The sequence below is a fragment of the Protopterus annectens genome, chromosome 6.part0, assembly GCF_019279795.1.
Source record: "Protopterus annectens isolate FY-2018-M chromosome 6.part0, PAN1.0, whole genome shotgun sequence".
Lineage (NCBI taxonomy): Eukaryota > Metazoa > Chordata > Ceratodontiformes > Protopteridae > Protopterus > Protopterus annectens.
In genome coordinates this window covers 638,858,248-638,879,242 of record NC_056737.1, presented here as the reverse complement: position 1 = coordinate 638,879,242, position 20,995 = coordinate 638,858,248, and the positions used below count along the sequence as shown (strand labels likewise).

General features: G+C 37.9%; 1 protein-coding gene across 1 annotated transcript in view; it reads left to right on the top strand.

Annotated features, from left to right (window-relative positions):
• NID2 (nidogen 2) overlaps window positions 1-20,995 on the top strand; it is an 891,289-nt gene that overhangs the window by 727,322 nt on the left and 142,972 nt on the right. The window contains exon 15 of the mRNA XM_044074330.1: window positions 17,359-17,528. Coding sequence (XP_043930265.1) covers window positions 17,359-17,528 — 170 coding nt within the window. The remainder of the gene's footprint in view (window positions 1-17,358; window positions 17,529-20,995) is intronic.

The following is a 20,995-nucleotide window of genomic DNA, read 5'->3' as shown; positions in this document are numbered from 1 at the left end:
TATCCCTCAACATATCTGTCATGATATTCATATAGTCAGTTCGGTTCATAAGAACCAATGGCCCACCTTTATCAGCTGGCCTCACTATTAATTCATCATCTCTCTTCAATAAAATCATAGCATTACGTTGAGCCTTTGTTAGGTTGTCCTTATAATGTCTTCTATTCCTATTTTGATTATTAGTGGAATTGTAATGTTTATAAATATCATTTTCCACTAGTTTCGCAAAAGTGTCTAATAGTGGATGCAATATCGGCATATATGTACTGTAAGGACGAAAGAGAGAAGTGTGCAAGCCATCATTGAAAGTACTATTAAATTCTAATTTTAATTGTACGTTGCGTACAAATTTCTTAACATCTATGATCATATCCGTGATATCACCCCTGCTTGAAGGCACAAAACTAAGGCCCTTATTAAGAAGTTGTAATTCTTGTGAGTTAAGTTCTCTATCCGATAAGTTAACAACTAGCGATCGCCCATCTTGTCCCACATCTTTTTCAGGGTGGGACCAACGTGTTCGGTCTCTGGTAGTTTTCGTTTGTGCCTTCCCCTGCTCATGGATCTCTTTCTTTCCATGGACTGATGCACAGCTATGGGGAAAGGGGTATTCAATTTATTTAAAGATGTCTCCGGGTTATTACCCTGTGTTTTTCTTCTTACTACTACCTCTGGTGTAAGGGGTATTTCTTTAGTTAATGTAACCAGTGGGTTACACACTTTAGTAACTCCCTCTCGTATATTTTCTACATCCCCTGCAATAACCTGAATGTTTTCATCAAAATTATTAACTATTGACCCGTTCTTATCATTCAGAATAACCGGAGAAACAATATTAACAGTAGTAGCATCAGAACTAACATTGTTCCCATTAAAGACCCCACTCTCAGCATTATTATTACTAACTGGTGCTGATACATGTGTATTTTTGGTCGCAAAGCGCGGCCAAACAAAGACCTGGTTGTTATTAAAGTCTTTTATATCCCTATATAACTTACTCTTTTTCTGTTCAAGAGTACGTTTCTCATATAGGGAAACATTATCCAATAGTCTCTCCATAAGGAGTTCAAGCTTACACGACTTGTATTTAAGAGAAATATCCTTATACTGTTCATTTACTTTGTTTCTCAACATGTCTTCTTCGTGTTTATGAAAATCATTCAAGAGTCTCATATAGTCAAAACTTAGGTTGATATTCAATTGCTGCCACTTATAGAGTAACTCAGGATAAAAAGTACCTGACGTGGGCATCTTAAGTACCCTAAGACCACGAGGCACGACCTTCTTGTGTATGCACGCTTCAAAGTGCTGTCTTTGGAGTTGCAATTTCTTAAGCCGCAAAAAATCCATTTCTAAGGTATTTAGGTCCTCCGATAATCCTACAATATCGTCGGTTTCATTGTATTGGTCACTTTTTTCAGAGTCATAATCCAAAAACAGAAGCATATTATGAGATGCTTCAATGCACTCTTGGAAGCGATTCCTCTTCCGATGCACAGCGCCCTCACCTTCCGGGTTATAGGGTAACTCCACACATACACTAGCAGTCGCCGCCATCCTCCGTTGATGTTCAAAAGGTAAATATATGTAAAAAAACAGCAGAAAGGCGATCACCAAACGGAACAGGATTCTAATGCCAGTAGTACACCAAATAAAAACGAACACAATCAATGGCATATATAGAATCCTAGGAGATAGTGGCACTGATGTACAACCTCACAACGAACCAAACCAAGTTGTCACACTAATTTCCTTGTAACTTCCTCTCAAATTAAAAGAAATACGATGCAGGAAAAAATACAGCAACAGTCTGTAGACCAAAGTTTAATAACAGAGTAGCGCTTTCACCAACAGGCTTTGTCAACTCACAATTACAACCATATGCTGATGCTTTAAATATAAAACAGAAATGCTTTCATTGGTTAACTAATAAAAACAATCAAGGCTAATTGAATTGAACCCATCCTCAAGAAAAGAAGAACTAGGAAAATACACGACATTAAAAGGTGACATCTTAGCACTGGTTATTTTACCATCAGTAAGCTGTATTGTTTAATGTGCTATATGCTCATCTTTCTCATGTAAATATATGTGTATATGCTTATGAATTTTCTATGTGGATAGCTATTGGATATATATATATGTAGACAGTCAGTATATAATATGAATTTTTTAAATTATATGTTTAACTTTTTATGTATATATATGTGTATATGCTTATGAATTTTCTAAGTAGACAGCTATTGGATATATATATATATGTAGACAGTTAGTATATAATATGAATTTTTAAAATTGTATTTTTACTTGGCGTTTTAATTAATTACATTCAATTAGCCTTGATTGTTTTTATTAGTTAACCAATGAAAGCATTTCTGTTTTATATTTAAAGCATCAGCATATGGTTGTAATTGTGAGTTGACAAAGCCTGTTGGTGAAAGCGCTACTCTGTTATTAAACTTTGGTCTACAGACTGTTGCTGTATTTTTTCCTGCATTGTACTTCTTTTAATTCGAGAGGAAGTTACAAGGAAATTAGTGTGACAACTTGGTTTGGTTCGTTGTGAGGTTGTACATCAGTGCCACTATCTCCTAGGATTCTATATATGCCATTGATTGTGTACATATTCTATGAAGTTAAACCATGAAGTAAGTCCAGTTGTCAGACAAACACAGAAGATTCCAGTACCAATGCAGAGTAAAGTAAAAGCAAAACTAGATGAAATGGTGAATTTAGGTGTCCTTACTCCAGTAGAAGAACTGACTGAATGGGTATCCGCCATGGTCATAGCTCATAAGAAAAGTTCAGATGATATTCGAATATGTATTGATCCAAGACACTTAAACAAAGTACTTGTGTCCTAATCACCCAGTGCATATAGTAGAAGAGGTAGCCACTCTTATGCCAAATTCCACTGTTTTTTCAGTTTTAGATGCAAAAATCTCTTTTTGGCAAAATTTGCTGGATTGCAAATCTTCATTGTTAACCACAGTCAGTACACTCTTTGGTAGATACAGATCTTTAAGAATGCCATTTGGAATTGATTCTGCCAGTGAAGTCTTTCAACATGCCATGGAACAAATATTTTTTGGTTGTCCATGTGCTATTATAGTAGACAACATTATTGTTGGAGGCAGTGGTTAAGACAAACATGATAGAAATCTCAAGAAAGTTCTAGACCATGCACATGAAATACATCTCAAACTGAATCCTCAGAAATGTAAATACAAACTGCAAGAAGTTACTTATGTGGACATTTGTTTACAAGTTCTGGCTTACAGCCAGATCCGTCTAAGCAAACAATAATTGTTGAAATACCAGTTCCAGAGAATGTCACTTCTTCACAATATTTTCTAGTTATGGACAATTATTTAGGAAAGTTCAGCCCAGACTTAAGTAAGCTTTCTGCACCATTATGTGAGTTGACATGCAAAGATGTAAACTGGTCCTGGTTGGAACAATAACCAAAGAGCATTTGATATTCTGAAGAAGAAAATTGCCAGTCCACCCACAGTGAGATATTATAATGTTCACAAACCTATAACTCTTGTGATGCTTCAAGGTATGGCCTTGGTACAGCATGTGTTCAAGAAGGCATACCCATTGCTTGTGCATCAAGAACTTTAACCCAAACAGAGATGCATTGTACACAAATAGAAAAATAACTTTTGGCAGTAGTGTTCACATGTTCAGTGTTCAATTATTGTATTTATGGCAGACCTGTCCAAATAAAGACTGATCATCAACCACTAGTGACAATTTTGAAAAAGGCAATACATACAGCCCCCGCTCAATTGCAATGCATGATGTTAAAATTGCAAAAGTACAATTTCAATATTGTTTACAAAAAGGCCAAACACTTGTACCTTGCAGATGCTTTGTCACACACACACAGACAAATGACAGAGCAGCATGAGAATGAAACAGCAGCCTTAGAAGTCATGGAAGTCAGAAATTTCTCATCATCACAGCTTGATGAACGCAGAAATCATACATCTTCAGACCCAATTCTCCAGAAGATGAAAAATGTTATCAGTCAAGGATGACCAACATGATAAACTGGTTTACCACTTGACATTCAGTAGTATTTTCCTTACAGAGATGAGCTCCCGATGGAAGATGGAATCATCATGAAAGGTCCAACAGTAGTAGTTCCCAAAGCATTACAACAGGAATATATTAGAATTTTGCATTGTGGTCACCCAGGTATTGATTCAACAAAAAGAATGGCAAGAGGCATTGTATTTTGGCCGTCTATGTCTAAAGATATAGAGAAGGAAACTCTAGCATGTTCAATTTGCAACAGCACCGAACCCCATCAACAAAAGGAACCACTTCATCTACACCAAATTCCTGAATTATCATGGTCGACAGTTGCTGCAGATATTTTCAAATGGAATAGTCAACATTGCTTAGTGTTAGTAGACTCTTAGTCAAATTGGTTTGAAATTGACCACTTCCTAACTTGACATCAAGCACAGTCATTACAAAATTGAAGTGACATTTTTCTGTGTATGGTAGTCCACACAAAGTCATGTCTGACAGTGGTGCACAGTATACTAGTCAGCAGTTCAAGAAATTTGCTGAGTCTTGGGACTTTGTTCATATTACCAGTAGTCCTGAGTATCCACAAGCCAATGGTTTAGCAGAATATGCAGTTCATAGTGCAAAATATTTGTTGGAGAAATCCAAAAGAGGTGGTAGCGATATATTCCTTAACTTATGCAATCTCAGAAACACTCCTCAAGACAACTTGCTTATTTCAACTGCTCAAAGATTGATGTCCAGACAAATACAAAAAACTCTTCCGATCGGCAAACAATTATTAGTACCAAATGCAAAGAACAATAGAGTGGTCAAGGCTCATCTTTCAAGAAAACGTCAGTCACAAATGCTGTACTATAATAAGACCAGTAAATCCTTTTGACCATTATTGCAAGGAGAAGTTGTGAGAATGCAAAATCCAAAGGTTATGATCATGTAGGAATCACAAAGGACATTTGTGAAGAACCGAGATCTTACAGAATACAACCTGAAGGAATGGATTACAGAAGGAATCATAGACATGTGTTACCCATCTCAGAACTAGTGCCACAGCAGATTGCCTGTGCCAGTGACTCTAATTTCCAGAGTGACTTGTCAATTGTTTGAATTCAAAAGAACAGTGTGCTTTCTTTAAACAAGTCTGATGTAAACCTGGATGTTCCAGTACTGAATGAATCCCCAGAGACTATCCCTGTTGCTAAACCCAGTCAGAATTTGTATGTAACTAGATTGGGTAGAATTTGCAAACCCAATCCTAAATACATAGTGACTTGGACTTCAAATCAGTTATGTTTTATTGAAATGTTGAAGTAATGTCTCTTAAATATGCTTTTGTTCTTGTATTTTGCAATGTCGAACAAAATTAAAGAGGGAGGATGTAGATCAGTGCATATATTTAACCTAGCCAGCCACTGTAGATAGACAGCATGCGCATAGTAACTTACTGAGCGGGTTCCTATTACATAATCAAAGACGCAATCCTTCTAATGCATATTGATCGAACTTGAAAGCACGAAACAGCAAAATAACGAAACAGCATATAAGCAATTTCTTTCCCTGGGAAAGAAATCACTTGGCCACCTCTGTTACTTTGCTGTTTTCGTCACTGTAGTGCGATCTCAGAGTTGGTATATTTAAGTAGGGAGGTGTGGGGGACAAAGCCCCCCACTTTATGTAATGTTTTGAAGTTTTTATTTTTATTTTTTTGTAGAACAGCGATTTTTTTTCCCTGGGAAAAAAAATCGCTGTTCCGAGTGTTCGGGATTGTAAGCTTTCACTTACATGGGGTCGATAAATCAGCATTCGCTTTTTTAAGCGTTTGCCGATTTAATATAGACCCTACTGAGCACATGCGAGATCAGTGCCATTTTGCATAGTCAGTCAGTGTGAATGTAAGCTTGAAGGGAGATGCATATGTGTGTGTTAGAAATAACAAGTCAGTCACTAACCATATGAAGTACAAAGTATATATACAAGTTACAGCTACTAATGTGTGTATGTATAGTAAACAACTTAAATGCATACCCAGCCTGAGTGTCTCATTTGAATACAAGAGACCTGCGACAGTCAAGACAATTAAAAACATCCAAGCTGGCAGCAAATGGGATAAATATTATCCCTTCATAGAATTGTTTATCCCATTTGTTGCGAATTTCAACTTTTTTAAATTGACTTGGCTGTATTTCTTCTGTGAGTTTTATAAGGTGTTTTTTTATTTTTTTGGATTATTTTGTTGTTTTTCAATAAAAAAAGTTTTACAGCTTGAATATTTTGCTAGTGATGTTTGGAAAATTAGAGTGTTAATATTTGAGAAATAAAGTGTAAATGTTTATGTGCAAAGTTTTAATCTGTTAGGACATCTTCCCTGGTAGATTATGATAGTCTGTCCTTCTTATATGGTGAGTTTTGAAAAAACATATCCTAGTAGCCTCATGTAGTAAAACTACTAGTGAAAGTCTAATGCATTTATGCTGAAAATATGGGGAAAATAAGGGGCAAGTCAAATGGCTGACTAAGCATTGCAGGTGTGTGTGTGTGTGTGTGTGTGTGTGTGTGTGTGTGTGTGTGTGTGTGTGTGTGTGTGTGTGTGTGTGTGTGTGTGAGAGAGAGAGAGAGACTCTGTGTCTGCATCCGTGTCTTAGTCTTTTTCTCAATTACTGTTTCTCCTGTATGCCATCCTGAGATGATACTTATATTTTATCTGCTTGCCTATTGGCTTAGGTCACAGTTGAAAAGTGGCCAATGCTGAACCAACTTATTTATGCAGTAATTAAGTATATAAATAAGTAAATATATACATACATTAGAGTCTCCATTAACCGGAACTCAAGCAACCGGCACTCCCAAGCAACCAGCAATTTTGAATGGCTCATATGCCAGTATACGAGCCAATCAAAAATTGCAAAGTGGCTCTCAAGCAACCGGAAACTGCACTTATCCAGCATCTACCAATCCCCACGGGTGCCGGTTAAGTGAGATTTTACTGTTTTATGTATGCATATGTATGCATATACGTATGCATGTATCAGCCTTTTTCAAGCAGATATTCTGAGCATTAGTCCGCCCAGCAACACACTGTATAATTGTGCTTCTTTCTGCTGCATATTTTCTTCACTAACAAAAGGAAACTGAAGCTGTCATATTGCAATCTATGTAACACACAATAGCTGATGGCTTCAGATTATAAACTGTCTTTTCATAACAGAAGACTGCATGAAAGCTAGGAAAATGATATGGAATGCATTTTGGAGCTGTCATACTAATCTGGAAAAGAAGAACCAAGCACTGGCACTTTGCCTTCAGGCTGAGTCAGGGTCACTATTCTCCAAATACCTGCACAGGACTTGCTTTAACTCACCAGCATAGGTAAACTGACTGGATTATATGATTATGTCTCTAAGAGAAAAGAAATGATTACCTTGTGAAGAGTATACATTGCTTGAGGTGTTACTAGAGACTGTACTATTCCATAGAGTGATAATATTCTTTATTTTAAGCAAAATTATCATATATAAAAGCATGGCATGACTCCCTCAGTCCAGTAGTGACATTTAAATTGTTAAGTGTTTTTGTATGTATACAGAGTCAAAAGCTTTAAGTGCATGTCACTCTTAACTTTCCTCTATGAAATATTTTCTAAAAGACTATTACTAGTTTAATAGCCAGCAATCATAGCAGCAGAAAGATGGTTCTAGTAAGCCATAACCCAACATTCTTCACTGCCCAGAAAAGACGTACAGTATCTCTAAGTAGTAACCAGCTAGGGGAATCTTTCTCTTGTTCCATTTCTATGGGCCACTGTGGCAGCTCTAACTGTGCTATTTGCTAAAGCACATTCCATTGGACAAAATATTGTCCAGTCCAAAGCAATTTAAGTTAATGGGCAAAAACAATTAAATTAATTAATGTTTCAGAAAAGTATGTTACAGACTTACAAACTTTGTGGAATCCTTGGGGAACCACTGCCTTTTGGCACTGCATGTACAATGCCATGTGTGGAAAAACATAGCCTTAATAACTATAATAATAGTAATAATAATAATAATAATAATAGTAATAATAATAATAATGTTGTTTGTTCTTCTTTCGGCTTTTCCCGGTTGGGGTCACCACAGGGGAACTCCGGTCTGCTAATGATTGGCAGTAGATTTTTTACGGGTGCTGAGGTGCCAGCTCAATGCCCAACCTTAAAGAAGGCACACCCATTCTACGCATGTCTTTTGAACGCCACTCGACCACGGGGAGGACATGCAGACTCAACACAGAAGGCGCTCCAGCCAAGAATTGAACGGGAGAGCCTCTTGCTGTGAGGCAACAACGCTACCGCTGCACCACCATGGCTACAGTAATAATAATAATAATAATAATAATAATAATAATAATCTAAACAAGGAAGATGAGTTTATCATAACCTACAAAGCAAATAGTACAATATTCACGTCCAGAGATGAAAGAGTTGTATGATCCACAAGGTGAGTAATAAGTGGTCAGACAAAATCCCAGAATGAAACAGAAATTATTCTATTAAATACTCCCCTGTTATTCAGTAATATCTCTTTGAAAGAAGTACTTTATGGTAAATGTGAAAAATAAAACAGAAGTGCTGAAACACCCAGTCATATTTAAATTAAGAACTTCAGAACATTATTTATTTGATATTGTCAATAAAGAAAATCAAGGCAGTGTAGCTGAAAGTGGGATTCAGAAAGACACAGAAACTTTGACAGATGGCGAGACTGCTGCAACATTGGTTCATATGTAAAGGTTGGGTTTATCTATACAGAATCAGCTAATGTTCAGCCTCTTGATACCGACATGTTATAATCTTCTAAGCTATTTTTGTTCATTTTTCTCCGGATTTATAACATTATCCATTCATCTGTATTTCATTTCACTTCCCTGTTGCCTGATGTGACACTTTTTTCCCTGGGTCCTCTCTGTAAATAGGCTTTCTGCCCAGTTGGGCAAACCTTATATAATGTAATATAATATATATAATATAATATCATGTAATATAATATAATATAATATAATATAATATAATATAATATAATATATGACTGACCATTAACATTCAAAAAGTAGCACACTGGTTGGTCAGCCCATCCACTTTGCTCGTTGTAAATCCAAGCATATACCAATGGAAAAAGGTCTGGTCACTCAGACTATCTTCCATTAATATATGCCATACAAATTCACATTTCTTACACTTAAAAAAAAAATAAACTTAGAAAACCGGACACTTGAAACCAATCAGAGTGAAGGAGAAACCAATGAGAGAGAGCTTCGCCCACATGATTAAACCACAACAACCTTGAGTAAATCTTCGGGTCTATATTAGAGCATCTAAGTTTCAAAACTTTGAATGTTCTGATATCGACCCCAATTCAGCAAAAGCTGAAAACATCGAACATACAGAACAGCGATTTTTTTCCTAGGGAAAAAATTTGCTGTTCCAAAACACATACACACAAAACAAGCACACCAAACAAACAGCAAATCACACACATACACCTAAAATCTTACACCTAACCCTACACTAAGCTATACACAGACACCACTAACTATCCACTTACCTTAACCCAAACCCTAACCCTAAGGTCTGTCACTATCGCACACTCACCTCACCCTAACCCTAACTCATTTACCCCACCCTAACCCTCACGTCCAAACAATCGCACACTTACCTGACCCGCACCCTAACCTTAACTCACCTAACCCACCCTAACCCTCACATCCACACAATTGCACACATACCTAACCCACACCCTAACCCTAACTAACCTAACCCACTCAGTCGCACACTTACCTGAACACTACCTGTAACTTTCCACCACAGCGCTGAAAATACCGAAGCAACAGAAACGGACAACCAAATTCTTTCCCTAGGAAAAAATTTGGTTTTCTTTTGCTTCGATATTTTCAGCTTTCGCTGAATAGGGGTCGATATTAGAACATTCAAAGTTCTGAAACTTCGATGTTTTAATATAGACCCTAAATCTTCAGTATACCACACCCATATCATCTGTTATTAATATAATATAATATAATATAATATAATATAATATAATATAATATAATATAATGCTAAAACGTCATATGTGATTTGGACTTGACTCTGCTGACAAACTGCAGAAATTTCTGGTTATCTTTGGCAACAAACACCCTAAATTTGAATCTGTTCTAGTTAAGGTTTTCAAAAGTTGTAAAACCTGAAATACAGCAAGCCTAAACCTAAGCCAGCTGTGGGACTACCAATGCCTACATGAACATATGGGAATCAAAGACAACCTTTACAATTTCACCTTTCAAATTATTTACTCATTTCAAGTGCACAAATAATTGCAACACCAAACAGATTCTGTTAAATTGTAAAACTAGTTTATTCACTAATAGTTAATAGGTCACCCAAGAAGTTTTATAGTGGAGCTGAATTCAACAATGGAGAGATGAGATGTCTGAGAATTCAAAACTGAAACTAAAACAACAGTGGTGTAAACCCATGGAGTAATGGACACTTAGAAAGATGTAAATAGCCAACACTATATACTCTCTCTCTCTATACATATATATAAATATAAATAGTGTATATACACATATATATATATATATATATATATATATATATATATATATATAATTATATGTATGTGTGTGTGAGTCTGTGTGTGTGTGTGTGTGTGTGTGTGTGCATATATATGTGTAAACAGATGTAGATGCAGATGTGTCCATTTATTTTACCTACAAAGTAAGCAGACAATATATTAATATAGCCATCTTAAATTCACCATTGATACTTGTGTCAGTCTTCCCTCTCATGTATGAATTCTGTCATAGCATCTGTATTTGTAATCTGGCATTCTCAGGTTGACAATTAACACTCAATATATAAATGCTAAATTGTTATGTCTTTATTATTCTTTTCCAAATCAACCAGCTAAGTCTATCTTTTGCATTGAAATGATGTAAAATATTATCACATAAGACATAGGCAGACATACATTAACAAAAAAGAAAACAAACCATATTAACATTTTTCTTTTTGCATATATTTTACATCTTTTTTTTCTTTGTAACTATCATTAGTCCATTGCATAAACTGCTGAATTCTTACCTTTCCTTAAACCTCACTCTTCCTTCTGAACATTATTCTGCAGGTATTATTCACACAATTTCCATTTATTTCTCTTTAATTTGCTTGTTCCTTTTTCTAAAGACCCCTATTTCAGTTATTTTATCTCTTTTATAATATTCAATGCTTCATATTCCTGTATTTCCTTAAATTTCCCTCCTCCTCCTCCTGAACATTATTCCGCCTGTAGTATTCCCACAAATTTCCTTTATTTCTATATAATTTGCACCTTTCATTTTTTTTAAAAAAAATCCCTCTTCCAGTTCAATTGTCTATTTTTTAATATTAAATACTTCAAATACAATTAGGTTCGACTTTGATTTCCATTTTCTAGTAATTGCTTTTTTGGTAGCCAAGTTTTAAGAGAAAGCAAATAAATTAAAAAAGAACATCAAATATAATAAAGCTTTCATCTAGCAAATAAATAAATGCTTGCAAAAACTTTGATTTTACTATGTTTTATTCTTTCTTAGGGAGCAAGCTGGAAAGGAATGTGCATACCCTGGATGTGCAAAGGCAACAGAGATTTTGGTTCTGAAGAAGTCTATATCATTGTAGACGAAACCTAGGTTAACAGAGTGTTCGTTGTTCTAAGTGTCTATGCCTGTGAAATTCCACTATTAAATATTTTGGATATCCGTATCTCCAGTTGTTATTTAGTTGTGCAACAGAGATTTTACCTAGCAAGAAATAAAGAAGTGACAAAATCGTATCAGTTATTCATTGCCTTTGCTTTGGGTAGGGAAGGCAAGTTTATTTCAAAAAAGACCATCTCAAAATGGTTAGCTCACTGTACCTCTGTCTGTTACACCTTCCAAACTGTACCAGAGCATGGGATGGATTACTTCTGAAGACCAACAGTAGCCAATGCAGCCTTCCTTAGGGCATTCAGCAATCAGGCCATGTAGGAAATGCCTATCTGATAATCTGTCTGGACCTCTCCAAACACTAAAAACTGGTCATCACTCCTAGAGTTAGGGCAGAAGTACCATGGCCATTCTTGAAGGACTATTTCAACACATACCTGAACAGAGACAGCCACCCAGTAGTCCATAATCTTTGGAAATCTTCCCAAAAGTCATTAGTATTGCATCAATGACCCATACTATAAACATAATACACTTGTGTTAGTAATTTACCAAACTTGTAAATGCTTAAGTATATTCACTGTTGAAGTACAATTTTCCTCCCTCCAAGTGTACCTAACTTGAAGTGTGGTTGGGCAGCCAGTCAACTTATATGCACTTTCCTTTTTTCCTAATCCAACAAGGTACCCCCTTGTGTTGTCTTAGTATATGGAAAGGGAATTTTGGGGGCTTTCTAGTCTGCCATACCTAGGGGTATCTGTCACCTGTGCAGCTTATGCTCTGATTTCTGCTAGAAAATTTGCTCTTACAGGTTCAAGAAAGAATTAAAGGTGGTGTGTGTGGATTTCTCTCTTATACCACAGGCATACAGCTTTCCAGGCAAAATGGGTGTCCACCCACCAGATAGAGTATGGGGTAAATCGATATAGATGTCAGGCTGGACATCTGGCCTTCCTCATTAGAAGCCCCAAATGTCAGACATACGCAATAGTAAACATACTTGATTGCCTACAATCATGGCAAGATGTTAATTGTAGTATTCACTGTTGCAGTCCTTGCTTTTGGGATATGCTGTCAGCAGATAGCATGACAGGCCAACCAGATTTTAACAGCTTTATCTTTCCCTATGTTTTTTGCCAAAGCCTTCCACCTAGTGGTATAAAATGTCTGTCAGTTGACACCATCTTCAGATGTTTCTTGTCTTGCATTTGTGCAGAGCTGTATGTTTTTGCAGTGCTACCAATCCATCAGTCAGCCTACTTCCAAGAGACAGATAAGTACCCAGTAGGTGATCTTTTCTTATCTCCTTGTTGCTGACCAATAGCTGAATGTCTGACTCTGAATCCAGTTTGGATTCTGAGGCTGTTGTTCAAGTGAATAATTGCACTGAATGTGGGAAACAGATTACACACAAGGACTTCTCAACAGATTTTTATTATACCTCATTGCAGAACATGATGTGGACTCCTGTCTACATTGTGTCTGTTTCACACAAAGGACAATCCATATAAGGCATACTTTTTCCATGAGTTCACAGCCAAGAAAGGGAGTATTCTAGGTTCCATGCTTAAATGGTGCCCACCAAAGTACTCTGCTAAGAGAAACAAAGAAGAGGCTTAGGATACCCAGGACATAGCATTGGATTACTACAGCTTCCCTGAGTCAAGTGACTGTGGTTGTGGTGAGGTACTTTTGCAGCCCCACTACCTTGGATTCAGTTTCTGCTGAGGCATCTGGTACAAATAATCTCCAAGCTGCCATGCAAATGGCATCTCCCATATCCTCTTGGACACACTTCTGTGTCAAGCCTCCTGAAACTGAAGGCTTTTCAGTTTTGTAGGCTTATATCCTAATTATGGTATGGAGAAGCATTCCCTGAGTCCTTGTCTGAGATGAGGTTCCTGGAGACTGCATCAAGGTTTGAGTTCCCTGCCTGCACTCCAAGATGTCAAGGGTGGCTGTTCTTGATGCCACAGGGTACAAAAGACAAAACCAGTGCCCAGCAGTTTACGTAAGTTGAATTGACTGAGGTGGTTCTGTTCCTCTTGAAACAGAAAAGGCCAGATATGGAATTTGCAGAGGTATCTGGGACCACGTCTAAAAAGGAAAAGGGTGGATCCTCCTCCTGAAGATTCTGATTCCTATGACTCTTGATGAGGCAGATTAGCTGGCCTGTGTAGGGCAGATACTTTCTGCTAAAGATCCAGATACTAAGGGCACCTCTTCCTCTTCTTCACCTCCAGGCAACTTCTCCTTTGGAGACACCCTTCAAAGGATGAAGGATGTTTTCTGATGTAAAAGAGTAAGGATACCGTGAAACGTAGCTCAGGTATATGACCTACACTGGAGCCAGATTCCCTTCTCCTACTCCAAGGAAGTCTGACCAGTTTTATATGTCAAGGATTACTGCATGTACCTCTACAAAAGCATTCCTCTGACCCAGATGTTGTGTCTGTGGAGTCTAGCAAAGTAGAACCCTAACCTCCATTGAGAAGTCCTATTAGAAGCCTTATTGACAATGATGGGTACAGTAGAATACATACTAAATTTGGCAAAAAGGTGTACACTTCTGCAAACCTCTTATTCACAGCCTAGAACTGCCACTGCACACACTTTCTTACCAGCAGTCCCTATGGGGAAAATGAAGGTTAAGGCAGAGAGGATACAGGGTAAAGATCTGAGCCATTAGAGGCTGGAGCTTAAGACTTCTCTTCTCAGGTTGCTAAGTATTCCAAAAATCTGTCTGTGATACAGTGGATGCATCATGTGTGGTGGCAAATACATGGACTATTATCTATGCATGTTTGAGAACAATGCATCTTCCAAAGAATGTTAAAGCAGAGCTCCTAAATGTACCATTGGATAAGGATTTCCTCTGTGGAATCACTGTGCAAGATGTCTTTGAGAAGCTGGAGGAAAAAGTCATGACTATGCAATCTGTCAAGCAGCTTTTCCAACCTCAAGCTCCTAAGTTCAGTAGTGATTATTTAAAAAGACATGGCCTTTACACCCTAAACAGGAAAGTGGCATGTCTGACCAAGGAGAAAAGGGAAATACAAGAGAGGATGTCAAGCAAGGCCAAAAGAGAAGCCCAGAGGCCCTCAGGGTCATAACTGGAAGAGGAATCAGCAAAGGTACAGCCTCAGTGCCCCCTTCAAGCCTACCCCAACCTACTCCCAATCTTTCTTCCCTTATTAAGAATTTAGAGGACAGTTAGCCTTCATTGAAAGAAAGCAGAAATACATCATCCAAGATCAGTGGGTACTAACAACTCTTACAAAGATTAGAAATGTCAGTTCCAAGATCTTCCAAAAGGCAGGGGCATGTCAGCTGTTCAAAAAAGACCATGTAAACCTAATCCCTGCAGTTCTGCAAGCAGTGTTGCAGTCTGTGGTCGTAGAGAATGTCCCAACTGTAGAGGAAGGAAGAGGGTTTTACTCAAGACTCTTCCTGATTCAAAGGAAAGAAAGTATATGGATACCCATCCTGGGATGGGTTACCTTAACAAATTTCTCAAAATCCTCTTAGGCTTTACCACTCATCCCAATTTAGGCATTTATACTCACTCCATACTTAAAAGACTCCAACCTGTGCATCCCCATTGCCAAAAATAAATACATAAATAAAAATCTCTCACATTTACAGTGGAATGGAAATACTTTCAGTTCACATCCTTGAATTTTGGCTTGTCTACTACACCCAGATCTTTACAAAATGCCTATTTCAACATAAGGGGATCCACATTTAACCCTTTCTAGACAACGTCCTCATCAAAGCAGAGTTCCTGCAAGTGATTCTTAAAGATTTGGAGATAACTTTGTATTGTTTCAGAAATATCTCACCATCAACAAGGCAAAGTCAAACCTGACACACTTACAGAACTTAGTCATCTTTGGAACTCATCTGGGCACCAACCTCAGCAATACCTTCCTTCCAGACAAAAAAACAAGGTGTTTACAACACATCCTATGCAGATCACCTCAACACCTTGTACTTAGCTGCTGACAGGTGATCTATGTCTGGTATATAAGACATTACTAGATTCCACTCTGATAGGCCGGTAGCATATCCACAAATCAAAACAGATCAGACTTACCTGATCCAGGGACTTAAGACTTGCTTTGACTTTAAGGGACAGTTATGCCTTTCATCTAATACCCCAGAATACCAGGGAACTACTTAGTATGAGGAATGAAAAGGCAAAAGTGATTCTGATTGACATCCTTTTGGTCAAAGCAACACTGATTGCCTCTATTAAGAAATCTAGCAGGAGGAAAGTGGCACGTGCTGCATCAACACGTGGACCTACTGACTCAGAACAAAGGGTCTGTCTTTCACCTCAATCTAGCCACTCTAAAGTTCATGGTTTGGATGATTTCACATTGATTCGAAGTAGGCACATGGACTTAAAGGACATACGTAAAGTTATGAGGGAAGATAGGAAACCAATTGCTAGAAATTTCTATCTAGCTAAATAAGTGCAGGCCTTCTGTTATGCAGTTCCTAGCCTTAGATCACATACAAAGGAAATTTGTTCACCATGAGATCTCAGCTGTGTACTAGAAAAAGTAAGCATGGCACCTTTTGAATAAGCTGCTTCTACTATCCTTCAGTTCCTGTCTTGGAAAATACTGTTTTTGGTGACTGTTACCTCTACAAGGAGAATTTCTGAACTAAGCTCTTAATGCTCAAAAAAGCCTTCTTCGTTTTTCAGCGGGATAAAGTATCTTTCCATACTGACCCTTCCTTCATGCCTGAATTAATTTCTAAATTGTCCCTTAGTCAAGTCTTTCATTAGCCCTTTTTTCTAAAGCCACAGAACAGAGAAGAAATCCTTCATTCTCCTAGATGTGCACAGACAGCTAAGATTTTATTTGCACAAAGCTAAACATTTTTATTTATTTATACTTTGTTGACCTGGTTGGTCTCACTAGATAAAAGGCCTCTTTTCAGGTGAAATCCAAGGTGGTATTCATACTAACTCTTGGAACTTTGGCCAGGACATCAGGAATGCGCATTTCTAGATTGCTATGGGATTTTTTCCATCCAACTGAGCTACCACCACCTCCAACAGAGATGGGGCCTTAGTTTAATGTCTCATTCAAAGGACAGCATATTCAGAAGGGTAGCACTTCCTGGAGAGAGAGAGAGAAAGAGAGAGATTAGGGAACAATGGGGTGGATCTTGGACACACAGCGCTGTTCCATTTGGTGCTGACATCTTTTACTTGGCTGTTGCTGTGTATGAGAGATCAGATATTGCTATTAGCTGATGTGCTTATACCAGTGATGTCCATGCATCCTGGTGGGAGGGCTGCAGCCAAAGCCCTGGGGAAGGTTAAACTAAGGAAGCTTGGCCAGTCAGTCAGACTACCTGTACAAAAGATATACCAAAAGCGAGGACTGCAAAAGTGAATCTACTGAAACATCTACATTTATGGAAAATTCCTAGCACAACTGTACTTTCCTACATAACTGTACTTTCTAGATTAGTTTTGCTACAGAAGTAGAAAAAATGTTCTTATATTTTTTCCATATTATGTTTAGCTGTTTAGGTTGGAAGTGTTAACATTGTTCTTTTTTCCTCTCTCAACAGGCATTCCAAGTGTTGCTCCTCCAACTGTTCGGCCAACTCGACGTCCTGATGTAGTCATCCCACCAACAGGCACTTTTCTCTTGTATGCACAGGGACAACAGATTGGATACTTACCTCTTAGCGGCACCAGATTTGATACAAAAGAAGCTAAAACGTTACTGGCTCCTCATGTACAGTATACTTGTTTTTATTATTGCATTATTTATTAATCTGTCACAAAAATGTTTAATGAATTCTGATATATTTTAAAATTGGAGTCAACTGTTGCTCACACACACCATTTTTCACATTTAACTAATCTCCTTATGGTAGTTTTACTTCTTTTGCAAACAATTTCATGTGCATTGTATTTGTTTTTACCTGTAATATGACCTTGTAGTGTCATTTATTCAAAGCCATAGCTAGTGTGGGGTGAAAATTGAGGCTGCCTTGGGCACAAACTGTTAGGGGCTAAAATTGGCACTGAAGGAAAGGTACTTATTGGGTATGAGTACTGATCCATCCTTGCAACTGAAAGTACAAATGATACTTATTTAATTAGAAGTGTTTGATATTGTGGCTGCTTAAACAATTTGCTTGCAGTGTATGGATGTGAAGAACTGTAGACAGTTTCTGAAAGCAGCATACCTCTCAAGTGCACCTCATTATGAGGAACATGCCTCATTTGGGGTCTTAAAAAGTTCATGTTCCTCAAAGTTCCTCTATGTTCCACATTGAAAGACTCTGTCACACATTCAGTGTTAGGAATTTTTTTAAGTGAAATCCATGGTAAATATAAATGAATCATATCAATTCATTAAAAGATCTTCTTTATATGTAAAATCAGCATATTTTAACCATCCTATGGCCTTCCTAGGTGAAGTTGTTAGTAAGCCATTGGTATGTGTTCCACATTTTGCCCATTTGTTCTACATTATGAGGGCTAGTTTTCCTCATTTTGGAGATGGAAGGTTGAGAGCTATGGAAAGCAGTGCAAAGATCTATTATACAGAAATGGAACAAAAATCTAATAACATAACTGCTGTATGTCTGATGGAGGCTTTTTGTTCTCCATCAGCAGTGAGTGAGGACGAAGGGCCATGCCTGCTACCAACTGGGGGTTTGCCCATTGCACCAACTGACCTTGTTACAGCTGACGGCTAAAAGAACTCCCTTCAAATTAGTTAAGTTCATTCCATAGTTATTTTTCTATGTTGTTTAGTGCCTCAAAACCCTTTCATTGATTTTATTTCCACTCTTTCCCTGTCACAGGTCATGAAGGTTCCACCTTTTTCCTATTCAGTTCTCATACTGTTTCAGAAAGAAATTTGTCTCAACCTGGATGACAGAGGCTAGAAAGCAAAGATTCTGTAGGTTTCATTGCTGGTCACAACCTAAATGTATGCATCATGAAACTGTGTCTATCTGAGGACAGTAAAGTGTAATAAACAGATAAACCGAAACTCTTCCAAAGTGTTAGTTGCTGGTGAACTCTTTTTATGAGGAGACAAGATGAGTTATACTGCAACTCCAAATATGTAAACTTGTCTCATTTTTGGCCAGTAAAATGCTGCTGTTATCCATTTATCTACAAAGTTAAGCAAACTATTGAAAATACAGGCAGCTGAACATTTGCTTACTACCTCTTTGAAATGACAGTTGTCAGTCAATAAAGAATCCATGGAGCTGACAGCTTTCACATGTTGCAAGAGTAAGAGGGATCTGAAATTAGGGACCACGGGTTTTGAACACTTAAAGACCTGCTTTTTTATCTTATTTACTGAACATTGAATGGCTTTTCCCAGCATCAGATATAAGTATTTTTGTGGCTTTCCCACTGTTATTAAGCTAGCGACTGCATTTCGCCTGTTTTACTGCTACTTTAAGTGATTTCTGCATTTTACACTGTTTATTGCACTTTAAGTTACTAATTGTTGCAAATTGTTTCTGTAGGCTACACACTAAAGTGCGCTAGCCGATTTACAGCATTTATAGCATTTACTGTCTGTTTTTTTCCTTGTCTCTGTAATAAAACAAAAAATCTCTTGTTTTCCGCCTTACTGAACTAGAGTAGTCCAGTTTCAGAGTTGCTGATCCCTGGGCTTTGTTTTTAGTTCCTGTCACTGATCCATTGCCTTATTAGGGAGGAGGGAAGTTTCTTTGCTTACCAGTGGGAGTGGGAAGCACTGAGCTGCCTTTCTGTCCGATTTGGTGAAGTTTCAGCCGGAAACTAGTAGTCCATTGGTCATTTTGGGCCAATTCCTAGCTCCTTTCAGCCCCCTGCTATAAAACACGCTAAACACGCGTTTTTCCAGCTTGTACCAACTCAGCACAGATCCTCGTGGTGGCCTGCAGAGTGATCCAAGCAGCAGAGAGCTAAAAGAGTGACTTTCTACCAGATATAAGTATTTTTGTGGCTTTCCCACTGTTATTAAGCTAGCGACTGCATTTGGCCTGTTTTACTGCTACTTTAAGTGATTTCTGCATTTTACAGCTTTTATTGCACTTTAACTTACTACTTGTTGCAAATTGTTTCTGTAGGCTACACACTAAAGTGCGCTAGCCGATTTACAGCATTTATAGCATTTACTGTCTGTTTTTTTTTTTTCCTTGTCTCTGTAATAAAACAAAAAAATCTCTTGTTTTCCCGCCTTACTGAACTAGAGTAGTCCAGTTTCAGAGTTGCTGATCCCTGGGCTTTGTTTTTAGTTCCTGTTACTGATCCATTGACTTATTGGGGAGGAGGAAGTTTCTTTGCTTACCAGTGGGAGTGGGAAGCACTGAGCAGCCTTTCTGTCCGATTTGGTGAAGTTTCAGCCAGAAACTAGTAGTCCATTGGTCGTTTTGGGCCAATTCCTTGCTCCTTTCAGCCCCCTGCTATAAAACACGCTAAACACGCGTTTTCCAGCTTGTACCAACTCAGCACAGATCCTCGTGGTGGCCTGCAGAGTGATCCAAGCAGCAGAGAGCTAAAAGAGTGACTTTCTACCAGATATAAGTATTTTTTGTGGCTTTCCCACTGTTATTTAAGCTAGCGACTGCATTTAGCCTGTTTTACTGCTACTTTAAGTGATTTCTGCATTTTACACTGTTTATTGCACTTTAAGTTACTAATTGTTGCAAATTGTTTCTGTAGGCTACACACTAAAGTGCTAGCCGATTTACAGCATTTATAGCATTTACTGTCTGTTTTTTCCTTGTCTCTGTAATAAAACAAAAAAAATCTCTTGTTTTCCTGCCTTACTGAACTAGAGTAGTCCAGTTTCAGAGTTGCTGATCCCTGGGCTTTGTTTTTAGTTCCTGTTACTGATTCATTGCCTTATTAGGGAGGAGGGAAGTTTCTTTGCTTACCAGTGGGAGTGGGAAGCACTGAGCAGCCTTTCTGTCCGATTTGGTGAAGTTTCAGCCAGAAACTAGTAGTCCATTGGTTGTTTTGGGCCAATTCCTAGCTCCTTTCAGCCCCTGCTATAAAACACGCTAAACACGCGTTTTCCAGCTTGTACCAACTCAGCACAGATCCTCGTGGTGGCCTGCAGGGTGATCCAAGCAGCAGAGAGCTAAAAGAGTGACTTTCTACCAGATATAAGTATTTTCTGTGGCTTCCCCACTGTTATTTAAGCTAGCAACTGCATTTCGCCTGTTTTATTGCTACTTTAAG